Genomic DNA, 12,566 nt, shown 5'->3' with positions numbered 1-12,566 from the left:
GAGAAAGACAGAGAGGGAACACAAGCAGGGCGAGTGGGAGAGGGAGAAGCAGGCTTCCCCCTGCCGAGTAGGCAGCCCGCCCAGCCGGGACCCTGGGATCATGACCTGAGCCGAAGGCAGACGCTTAACGACTGAGCCACCCAGGCGCCCCTAAATGACATATTTTTTAAATGACATGTTTCTCATTATATGACACATCTTCTGTGTGGGGGTATATTGGACTAAGAAGAGCAGAAGATAACAGCAGTTTTCACACTGTTGCATAATGATTTATTTCCATGTCTGTCCCATTACACGGAGTGTGCTTTGTCTTTGACTCAACGGTAAGCGTTCATGTTTATTGAAGTAATGGTCTTCAAACTATCAAATCAGAGAACTCGATACTAGGAAGGAAGCTTAGAGATCATACATTCAAGTCATCCTTGTATGAGTGAGAAAAATAAGGCCAGAGAGGTGAATTGACTTGCTGAAGGCTGTAGAGACTGTTCTGGCAAAGCTGAGATCAGAATCTCTGTCACCTGACTCCTTATCCAGTGTTCCCCCAGTCATTTGCCATTGCATTGCCCTGGGTTTTGTTTTGTTTTGTTTTTTCCTTCTTCTTCACAGCATGTACCAACTTCTGAAATTTATTTTTTAAAGTTTGACTGTTCCCACCCCCCAAGAATGTCAGTTCCATGAGAATAAGGAACTCATTCATCTTGCTTTTAGCACCTAGACCTGGCTCCGGTAGACACTCCAGAGATATTTGTTGAATTAAATGAATCATTGAATGAATGAATGAATGAATGAAGGCTCTTCCCAATGTCCCAACCTTGTGAAATTCATTTTCATGGAGCCTACATTTTAAGCTGATTTGTTATTTCACAGCTGGATTAATTTCAGCCTAAACTGCCGACTTTGATCAAAATCAGCATTGTATTCAATACACATCATGCCTAGAAAAAGATTTGAAAAAATAAAAACTACTTCTTCTCGGTGTGGATTAAAACTTCTCCATCATATAGCAACAAGTAATTGCAATCTGAGTTTTGAACTTGGACTACAAAATGAAAGGCAGTGAAACTGATATTAGGGGGCACCTGGGTGGCTCAGTCGTTGGGCGTCTGCCTTCGGCTCAGGTCATGATCCCAGGGTCCTGGGATTGGGCCCCCCTGCATCGGGCTCCCTGCTCCGCGGGAAGCCTGCTTCTCCCTCTCCCACTGCCCCTGCTGTGTTCCCTCTCTCTTATTCTCTCTCTGTATCAAATAAATAAAATAAAATCTTTAAAAAAAAAAGAAAGAAACTGATATTAGAGGCCATTTGCCCTGGGACAGCCATAAGTAGATTTCATTTGTAATTTCCACTGTGGAAAAAAACCCAGCTCCATCCTTTAGAAAACAGAACAAAATTTGCATGGTTCTCCATGACCTTCTTTCCCTAGTAATCCTTCTGATCAAAAAATCCTTCAGCCAACCTATCTTCAGCCCATCCCCTTCTCACAAGCCACAGCTATTTTCTCAGCGAGCAGGAGCTGAGACCTCTAAGCAGAAATAAATTGTCTGCGTAATGGTTGAAGAGAAGTGTAGGAGGGAGCAACGATAAAGGCAGCCATCACAATCCTAAAATGATCCAGAAACTTCCTGTCATCATCCATCCTCCTTTCCTCCATCATCTTTCTCTGCTCTAACACAGGCTCTTACCACCATCTTTACACTGCACACAGGGACAGCTCTGAGCTTCCCTCCCTGTCCTTTCCTATGGGGGAGTCAGTGAGGGTTTAAGGGAGGGAGACCCAAAGCCTGGCCCCAACCCCCATAAACTACCCCCAAAATTAGCTCACTGAAAGTTCTTGACCAGAGTAGTGTGCGTTACAATATCCTCTTGAGGAATGTTTCCTAGCGGATTAGAAGCAATAGGTAGGAGCTCCCACTGGCCAAATCTTGGTAATTTGAGCATCAAAATCATTAAGGACAGCAATGACAGGGGCGCCTGGGTGGCTCAGTCATTAAGTGTCTGCCTTCGGCTCAGGTCATGATCCCAGGGTCCTGGGATCAAGCCTCGCATTGGGCTCCCTGCTCAGCAGGGAGCCTGCTTCTCCCTCTCCCATTCCCCCTGCTTGTGTTCCTTCTCTTGCTGTGTCTCTCTCTGTCAAATAAATAAATAAAAAATCTTTAAAAAAAAAAAAAAAAAGGAGAGCAATGACATAAGCCCTAAGTCCACAGTGCTACTAAGTAGCTAAAGAAGTAGTGTGGGAGAAGGGAGGGCCTTGGCTTACAATAGAATACTGTGTGCTGACTGGTAAACATGAAGGGAGTGCTGGAGTTGGAAATTCATCATTTTATAGATTGGCTCAGGCAAGAATTATCAATAGATGCTAAATCTAGGGGAAAACTTTTTATGAGGAGTAGGATATCTGCATGGATTTATAGTTCCCCCCCCCCAGATAATTAGTAGCAAAGAAGGAAAAAAACCCAGTAATTATATAGTTGAGAAATTGGGCGACACCTTGACCCCAAATGAGAACAATCTATTTTTTTAAAGATTTTTATTTTTATTTATTTATTTGACAGAGAGAGACAGTGAGAGAGGGAACACAAGCAGGGGGAGTGGGAGAGGGAGAAGCAGGCCTCCCGCTGAACAGGGAGCCCGATGCGGGGCTCGATCCCAGGACCCCAGGACCGCAACCCGTGCCGAAGGCAGACGCCTAGCGACTGAGCCACCCAGGCGCCCCGAGAACAATCTATTTTTTAAATGGGATTTTTAAAAATATCAATGTCATGGGGCGCCTGGGTGGCTCAGTCATTTAAGCGTCCAACTCTGGATTTCACCTCAGGTCATGATCTCAGGGTTGTAAGATCGAGCCCCATGTTGGGCTCCACATTGGGTGGGGAGCCTGCTTAAGATTCTCTCTCTCACGGGCGCCTGGGTGGCTCAGTTGGTTAAGCGACTGCCTTCGGCTCAGGTCATGGTCCTGGAGTCCCGGGATCGAGTCCCGCATCGGGCTCCCTGCTCGGCGGGGAGTCTGCTTCTCCCTCTGACCCTCCTCCCTCTCATGCTCTCTGTCTCTCATTCTCTCTCTCGCAAATAAATAAATAAAATCTTTAAAAAAAAAAAAAAAAGATTCTCTCTCTCCCTCTCCACCTGCCCTTCCCCCCTCTCTAAAATATAGATATGTCAAAAAAGACAAAGAAAGATTCTATATAAAAGGAGAATAAAGAGGACACACTGGGTGATCCTAGACCAAATCCTATATGGCAAGGAAAAAATGTTATAAAGCATGTTTTTCAATAGATAAAGGTGTTGTAAAAATGTTAAATTTACCGAAGTTGATAACTGTGGTTATGTAAGAGAATATCCTTATTATTAGGAAATGCCCACTGGAATATTTAGGGGTAAAGAGCCATGATACATGTAAATTACCTTCAAATGGTTCAGAAAAAATATGTATAGTTATCTATAGATCTATATCTGTATACACAGAGAGAGCACACAATGATAAAGTAAATGGGGCAAAATGTTTTCAACTGGTAAATCTGAGTCAAGAGTATGTGGATATACTTTATAGTATTCTCATAAATTAATTCCAAAATTAAATGTTTGAAAACTGCAATAGCTCCCTACATTGCTGAAGAATCTCAATCTCAATACCTCTTTTTTTTTTTTAAGATTTTATTTATTGGGACGCCTGGGTGGCTCAGTCGGTTAAGCGTCTGCCTTCGGCTCAGGTCATGATCCCAGGGTCCTGGGATCGAGTCCCGCATCGGGCTCCCTGCTCCGCGGGGAGCCTGCTTCTCCCTCTGCCTCTGTCTCTCTCTCTGTCTCTCATGAATAAATAAATAAAATCTTTAAAAAAAAAAATAAAAAAAAAAAGATTTTATTTATTTATTTGAGAGAGAGAGAGAGAGAATGAGAGACAGAGAGCACGAGAGGGAAGAGGGCAGAGGGAGAAGCAGACCCCCTGCTGAGCAGGGAGCCCGATGCAGGACTCGATCCCGGGACTCCAGGATCATGACCTGAGCCGAAGGCAGTCGCTTAACCAACTGAGCCACCCAGGCGCCCAATCTCAATACCTCTTAATTACCTTTTGTTGTGTGGCCAGCTCTTTACAGGGCTCTCTGAAGGGCTATAAATGATGTTCTTACCCTTTGGAAGCTTGACATCTCTTGAGGAGGGAAGTCTCTCAAACAAGAGGCAGAAAAGATTATAAAAGTTCAACTAAGAAGTTTGAAAATGGAGAAGAGCTCAGGATACGTGGATGGGATCAAGAAAGACTTCAAGGAGAAGGTGGGAGCTGAGCCTCGAAAGCAGGATTTAAATCAGTAGAGGATATTTCAGACAAAGTCAACAAATAGCTTGTGTAATTCCAGGAGAGGCTTGTGCAGACTGGTGAGCTGAGATGAAGACTGGGTAGTAGAAAGGACTGGAACATTGGGTTGAGTAGATAAGATGCAGGCAGTCCGTAAGTTCTGCAAGAGCAGTGTCTACCTAGATCTCATGCAACAATATCCCCCATAGCATAGGGCACAGGGCCAAACCCACGGGAGGACTTCAATATATCCTTATTATTGGATTGAGGACAAGTGATTTAAGCCCCAAACCAACATAAGGAATTTGGCCCCAAGTCTATACATAACAGATAGATGTATAATTTTTTTTATAGGTATTGAGCCCAGGGCAGGTACCTTCTAAAGCCCAAGCCAAAGGAGCTAAGAGGTAGCGCAGGGTCTGGATAGAGACCCAGGTTAAGGTAGCACCTGGTGGCAAAACCACTGTGAGGTACTACTGTCTGATGCACAACGCTTTCCAGGGGGACCCGCATTTTAAAAGAAGGGCTTTGGAAGAAAGCTGTGCTTTTAGCAAAGGGATGAATCTCCCCAAGTCGGGGCATTTCGGATAGGAGAGGATACTGCTTAACCTCAGTGCTTCCAGCTGGGGCCCTGGCTGCTAGGCTATTTTGAGGGTTTTAGAGGCCCGGTTCTCTCCCTAGAAGCAGTTGGCATTGTCACCTGCTCAACAATGTCCCAGGAGCAGGCCCTCATTGCCCCAACAGGCCCCTGCCCCCGCGTCCATGCTCTAGCAGAACTGTATGCAAAATTTCCCCCACTAACTTGCATTAAGTCTTCAGCCATTTGTCTTCATTTCTGATTTCTTGTTTCTTTTTAAGATTTTATTTATTTATTTGAGAGGGAGAGAGCACAAGCAGGGAGAGTAGGAGAGGGAGAAGCAGGCTGCCCACGGAGCAGGGAGCCCGATGCAGGGACTCCATCCCAGGACCCCGGGATCATGACCTGAGCCGAAGGCAGACGCTTAACCGACTGAGCCACTCAGTCGCCCCTATTTCTGATTTCTTTTAACTGGTCAGTTTCTTCTAACACCTTTAGGTTCAGTGATACACCAACCAGCACTAAAATGCGTTAGAGGTGGGGTCGGCAAACTATGGCTCACAGGCCAAATCTGCTCCCCCGTCTGCATTTTTTTTTTAAGATTTTATTTATTTTTCTTTTTTAATTAATTAATTAATTAATTTTTTGATGTAGTGTTCCATGATTTATTGTTTGCGTATAACACCCAGTGCTCCATTCAATTAGGGCCCATCACCAGGCTAACCCATCCCCCCCCCCCCCCCCCCCCCCCCAACCTCAGCCCGTTTCTCAGAGTCCGTAGTCTCTCATGGTTCGTCTCCCCCTCCGATTTCACCCCTTCATTTTTCCCTTCCTACTATCTTTTTTTTTTTTTTTAACATATAATGTATCATTTGTTTCAGAGGTACAGGTCTGTGATTCATCAGTCTTACACAATTCACAGCACTCACCATAGCACATACCCTCCCCAATGTCCATCACCCAGCCACCCCCACCCCCCCACCCCCCCACCACTCCAGCAACCCTCAGTTTGTTTCCTGAGATTAAGATTTTATTTATTTATTTGATAGAGAGAGAAACAGAGATCATGACCTGAGCCGAAGGCAGACGCTTAACGACTGAGCCACCCAGGCACCACCCCCCCCACCTGCATTTGTAAGACCCTCATGCTAAGAACGCTTTTTACATTTTCTGATGGTTGAAAAAAATTCAAAAGAATAATAATTTAGGACATAGGAAAATGAAATTCATGTGTGAATTTCAAATTTCAGTGTCTATAAATAAAGTTTTATTGGCACACAGCCATGCTCATCCTTTCACATAGGATCTATGGCTGCTTCTGTGCTAGAGTGGACAGTTGCAGAGGCCCCATTGCCTGCGAAGCCTAAAATAACTTACCATCTGGTCCTTTAGAGAAAACGTTTGCTGACCCCTGGCCTACAACAATGGTTGTCAATATGGGACGATTTTGCCCTCCAGGAGGCATTTGGCAATGTCTGGAGACATTTTTGGTTAGCACAGCTTGGGGGGAGGGAGGGTGCTAAACACACTACAAAGCCTAGGACAGCCCCTACGACGGAGACCTCTCTGGCCTCAAATGTCAGGAGTGCTGGGGTTGAGAAACCCTGGATTAGAGAAGCCTAAGGTACTTCGAGTAAAGGGAAAACTCCATCCTTAATAAGGGGTGTGGTTTATTGAACAACCAGGTGGTTAATTTACATTAGCTCACGTAGCTTTCACAATAATCCTGCAAGGCAATTACTTCTATTCTCCTTTTACAGACAAGTTTTTTTTTTTTTTTTTAAAGATTTTATTTATTTATTTGACAGAGAGAGACACAGCGAGAGAGGGAACACAAGCAGGGGGAGTGGGAGAGGGAGAAGCAGGCTTCCCGCGGAGCAGGGAGCCCGATGCGGGGCTCGATCCCAGGACCCCGGGATCATGACCTGAGCCGAAGACAGACGCTTAACGACTGAGCCACCCAGGCGCCCCTTACAGACAAGTTTTTAACCCAACTTGCCCCACAGCACACACGGACGGCAAGTGTGTCGGGCTCCAGCGCCTGTATTTTTCCACGGCTGCTGCTCAGTGACGTCACAAGCGAGCGTGTGTGTGTGTGTCTCTCTCTCTCTCTGCTGCCCTCTAGTGTGTGAGCTGCGCAAACGCAGGACAGTGTCGTTTCCTCCGGTACCGAGAGGATGGGGACGCTTCTCCGGTCTCCGGGTCTCCAGCCTCTGGCCAATCGGGAAATGAAACCGGGGAAAGAAAACCCTACCTCGACCGCAACCGTAATTGTAGAAAGTTGACCCTTCTCCCCTCTTGCCCACTTTAATGCTGGGGGCAACAGGAGGAGGCTTCCCTCCCTGGTAGACCCAGGACATAAAGTCCTACATGCTATCTAATTTTTTAAATTAATTAGTTAATTAAATGCTTTTCGAGTCATAAAGCACGGTCATATTCATGAATTTCCAGAAGGCATGCGGTGCAGAGTTCTTTTCCTTCAGGAATTAAAACTCACCAGAATCTTGTTCTGTAGAATCTGGCACTCCACTTCCTCCACCTTTTATCCTAGATGATAATCAGCTCAATGCATCAGTTAAATCCATGCTAATGAAGGAAAAGCAGAGGACTTCCTGCCCACCCCCACCCCGACCCTTAAGAATTGCTGGCCCAAATGGGGAGAGGGGGGCACAGCAGCCCAGCTATGAAGATTGTATATGGGCTTGCCTCCCCGGAGCTGCTAGCAGTCACCCACTTGGAAGGCAGCTACCCCCTCCTAGGGCAAACCGTGGTGGAACGCATCATCTAACGATTTAAGATCAGATCACACGGCCATTGAGCATTTCTTTGAATTTTATTGAAAATTGACATGGACATTAGAAAGGTATCGAGCTAAACAGTGCTGGTTTTGGGATGTTTCTCCTGGCGAATGAAAACCCCAGAGGGGTGGTGACTGGTCACACTTTTGAGCAAAAAGAACAAAGGAGAAGAAAGGAAAAACACAGAGATTCTGGAAAACATGCAAAGAGGCTCTCTCTGGAGACGCCGGACAGTGGAATGGCAATGTAGGGATATACAGGAGCGAGCACGCTCACATGGCATTTTGATGTGAGTTAAGCCAATGAATTCCAGGCAGATTTATCAAGACGAAAGCTCTCCTCGCAGATCCCAGGTTGAGCAAAAACCTCTCTCCAAACCCCAACTGGCCCTGGAGGGTTGAATGGAGTAATTTTGCTCTTCCTAAGCTTAACCCCCCTCCTGTCTCTCCCTTCTCCACCTGAGTGTGAGTGGATCCATTTTCCCCCTTGCTGGGGAGGAGGGGAGGAGGGTTCTGCAGAAGGCCTGTGAATGCTGAAGAGAGAACTGTCCCTTGACTTTCTCTTCCATATTCAGAAATGTTTAATAGTGGCCGTCGACAGTCAACCCATTGGACCGGAGAATTGGTGTTTAAAAAGGAAAACCGGGAAACTTGCGAACAGCACTTCCACACCCACGGCTGAGGTCTCCTGCCCCAGTCACTTACACTTGGGTGAGTCATCCTGCGGTTGTCTCTCTGTGGTTACATTTGGTCCATTCTCCAGGTTCTTTCCCTGCCTTGGTTAGGTTAGGACAGGACATTTCCATTTAGAATACCATGTAAGCCAGGAGAGAGCTTCTTGCCTGGACACGGGGACATGTGAACACGTGTGGAGCGTGTGGTGTGTGTTATGTGCACAGTTTGAGGGGAGAAGGGGATTGGCTGGTTTCTGGTTTGAGACAATATAATGGCAGTCTTCTCCTTTAGACTTAGTGCAGCTGCTGAAGACAAGATTAAAAAAAGCTGGAGAGGGAGAGAGAAAGAGAAAACATGGAATTAGCCAAAGAAAAAGGATTAGCCACATTCAAAGTAAGACAAGGCAAGGGGAGTGGGCAGCGGGAGGCAGCACAGATTATACTTGGAGAAGACAGGTTAGAAAGGGGGTCACCGAGAGACCGCAACCACCGGGAAATCTGCTGAGAAGATTTGAAGAACACCACACACCGGTTTGAAGCTTCTTGTTTTAATAAAAAAACAAAAACAAAAACAAAACCAACCACATGTGAATGCCAAATGATTAAAACCCAAACCCAAACCAAAAGTGATCTGCACCGCAGCGAGGAAAAGCAAACTTCTTGGCTTAAGAGAAATGGGGTGTGTGTGTGTGTGTGTGTGTGTGTGTGTGTGTGTGTGTGTGTGTGATCACATGTGGGGATTTTTCAAGAAAGCCATTCCATTCCAGTCTGGGAAAATAAAAGCGCAGACCATTTCTAATGACTGGATTTGTTTCACCAGAAGGTAACAAAGTACTTAGGGTATTTAAAAAAAATAGTAACAATTGTATTAATTACAAAGCCTCTTCACTGAAGGGGAAAAAAAAATCTGTCTACCGTGAGAAAAGCTATCCAGTAAAAGAACTATTTTAATCCTTTTAGCTAACTTTCTAAAGGCCTTCTGTTCCCTCGCAGGTTAGATTTTTTTTGTTGTTGTTTACCAAACTTCCTTGATTACAAGGATCTTGTAAGGCACCTGTTCAACACTCGTGTGCCTGGGCCCCAGTCCAGACTTCCAGGAAAGCTGACCAGCCGACGGGCACTGTCAGCAGAAACACTCAGCTCAGGAGCTGGCCTGGAGTCCTCTGCTTTGCCCAGCCCTACCCACTCCATCCTCAGGTAGTTTTCTATGGGGGCAGGGGGAACCCTCAAAGGCTCTGTAATAATGCTAACTGTTCGTTTTCTCTGGACATCAAAAGACCTTGGTCTCCAGCAACATAGAGGAGCAGGTTGAATCCATTTGTGACAGGGAGCCGGGGTCAGGAGACACTGAATTTCGCCTGGGACATCGGGGCCAGTCCCTCGACTTCTCCGGGTCTCCATTTCCTTTGGGTCGTATCTGTTAGACGGACCAAAATTTCTCCCTGGCCCCGACATTCCCGCCTAGTCCTGGAAGTTCTCCCCAGGGCTGGCTGGAGGTCTACTACTTTTGAAGTTTTCAGAGCTCCTCAGGCCTCAAGTAGTTAATGTATAAACAAATGCAAATGAGAGCCCCCCCATTTGTGAGGCAAATGATAACCCCCGGGGGAAATGGTGACCGGCTGGTTGTTTCAGTCTGAGACTCTTGGGAAAGAGCCATAAAACTGGACACCGAGACATCACAGCTGCAGATGAGATGCCTTTCCCAAGGAGACTCGACAGCCCTAATTTAGGATCTCTCTGAGCTCCTGGCGGAGTGTCCAGTTTTTGTTTGTTTTGTTTTGAACCTCCAGGCATGGGGTCTCCTAAAACGCTCCCCTATGAGACTTGGATTTTTCTCAAGAAACTAGTGTATACTCCATACCTGCCTCTGGTCACTAACCAGTGACTCACCCAACAGCACACATCAAAACTGCGCTCTCGCTCTGCCGACAAGAACATAGAAAGTGTGTGCGTAGGTTCGCTTCTTGTTTCTTCTACTTTTCGCTTCCTATTATTTATGATCTCGTAGGGAAGAGAGGAAAGCCCCTCCCCATTCTCAACACCTCAAAAAGCCCTGAAAATTTGGCATAGCCTGGTTTAACTGTGTGTTTTGGGGGAAAAAATAGGTGATCAAGAAACAAAACAAAACAAAACAAAACAAAAAAAGTAAAGAAGAAGAAGGTCATGATCAGTGCCAGGGGACTCTGGAGGCAGAACTCAGAAGAAGAGATGGGACTCAAAGTGGAAGTACATGGCAGGGGCGGGGGTGGGGGCTGCTGCCTGGCGCCCCCCCCCCCAACAAAGGAAAGCTGTCAGTTAAAATAGGAACCTTGGCTTAAAAGGCTAAATGGAGTCCAGTCCAGCTGTAGCGGGGGATACTATTCAGTACACAGCCATGGATTACTGCAAAGGAAGGGCAGAGAAACGGCGCGTTAGCCACAGATCATTGCCACGTGACCTTCAGCTCTCTCTCTCTCTCTCTCTCTCTCTCTCTCTTGCTGGCCGAACACCAAAGGCCGCTGTACCTGGTGGCCCTGACAGTGGAGGGCTCTCTACTTCAAAGGGGTTCCCAAAGCCACTATCAGATGGGCCCGTTATAAAAATTGGGGCTGGAATATGTTTTAAATATCACATCGTTAGACTGGAGATAAAGTCAGGGGCCTTCCGAGACACAACACCTCTTCTCTCCTCCCCAGCTGATGGTCTCACCTCTTCTTATGGGGGGACACATGCGAAATACAGATTAAAACTCATCCCCTGCACCAAATAAACGGACTGGAAGACTCATCAGAGCAAAGCTGAAAACATTGTTTCTTTGACCACGCAGTTTGGCAGTTTCCAGCATGAACCTGTGACTGGGCCTGCCTGAATGGGATGGTGTGGAGCCCCTAGGGGAGATTACAGAGATACTGAGACACCTCAGAAGAATTCCAGAAGTCTATCATTGAAGACACTAGGCTGGTAATAACATTCAGGTTTATTCCCCCTTCTGCATTTGTGGGGTACCCAGAATTATAGAGAGCAGAAATTTATGCTATTTTCTTCAGCAGTCATGTTTTCTGGAAAGGGCTTGGTGTCAATAAACTCATTCTGGATTTTTAACACAACTTGAGTGCACTTACTTGGAGCAACTCAAAACAGGAAAGGGCTGGGCTGAGAGGCCAGAAGAAAAAGGCACCAGAGGATCTCCTCTTGGAGCCCTCTCAGAAGGGGCCATGGCTGCTGTTGGGGCTTGGGGGGGGCGGTCAGGGAAGCCCAGTGCATGGGGACTAACTGGGACTAACTGGGACTACCTGGCATTTACCCAGGCATGGTGGAGGCAAATACTTCAGGGAAACAGGCAGCAATCAGAATTCGAACAGGGAAGCTGGTGGTGGAGAAGAGCAGATGAGAGTGGCTGGCGGGGGTGGGGGTGGGGGGAACGACCGCGACGCAGGAGGCACCGCCATTTCCGAGCCACGTGACTGCTGGCTTCTTGACCAGAGGCCAGACGCCATCCTCAGACTCCCAGGCTTCTATAAGCTTTGGCAGGAAGAGAGGGGAGGGCATGGGTTGTGTGTCCCCTCAGGCGTGTTAAGGGGGAATTAGAGAAAGGGAGGCCCAGCTCTGTTGCGCAGGAAAAGGGTGTCTACAGGAAGCCCAAACTGAAAATGAAAAGAGAAGTTGGGTTAATGAATGGATGGATTAATGTATAACAACAACAACAACAACAAAGGTTAGAAGAAAATTGTCGTGATGACTAATGGATAAATGAGAATATAGCTATGTTAGAATAAGGTCTTACTGCATATTGGCTCCTGGGAACATGCTTTCTCTCTCACGCGCCCCCACACCCCTCTGAGTGGCAGGAGAGTGGCATTAGCTAAGCAAAATAATTACCAACAGCCACAAGAATACTTTCTCTCTTTCTAATTACTAGGTCCTAACGCCCCCCCTGCCACCCAGACACTGTACGGGAGTCCGGTCAGCAAATCTCCAGGGGGCCTCAGGCCGCTGGGTAGAGCGCCAGGCTCTCGGCCATGGATTGCCTTGTCCCGTAGGGAAAGCAGAGGAGGTGGAGGTTTCTCCTCAGGTAGACTTGAGCAGCCCCAGTCGGCTAACTGGTACCCTGGGGCAAGATTGTTTCAGAAGTATCTGGAGATGGTTGAGGGGTCTGCAATAGGGTCCAGACCACGGTTACCTGAAAACCTGAACTACGGCAATCTATTATGGGTATACATTTATCTCATTAAATCAAGGCTAGTATTAGACATC

The 12,566-nt window shown here is 46.7% G+C and overlaps 1 protein-coding gene across 2 annotated transcripts in view; it reads right to left on the bottom strand.

Annotated features, from left to right (window-relative positions):
* Positions 1-10,690: 10,690 nt before the first annotated feature.
* SEPTIN6 (septin 6) overlaps positions 10,691-12,566 on the bottom strand; it is a 38,248-nt gene continuing 36,372 nt past the window's right edge. Inside the window, exon 8 of one of the 2 annotated variants that reach the window (XM_044911986.1) lies at positions 10,691-10,715. In XM_044911986.1, coding sequence (XP_044767921.1) covers positions 10,691-10,715 — 25 coding nt within the window. Of the gene's footprint in view, positions 10,716-11,278; positions 11,957-12,566 lie in introns of those variants that run through there. The other variant, XM_044911985.1, reaches the window with a different exon arrangement.

This window comes from Neomonachus schauinslandi, chromosome X (assembly GCF_002201575.2).
Source record: "Neomonachus schauinslandi chromosome X, ASM220157v2, whole genome shotgun sequence".
NCBI classification, from domain to species: Eukaryota; Metazoa; Chordata; class Mammalia; order Carnivora; family Phocidae; genus Neomonachus; species Neomonachus schauinslandi.
Note: the sequence above shows the minus strand (reverse complement) of the source record. Positions and strands in the feature narration are given on the sequence as shown.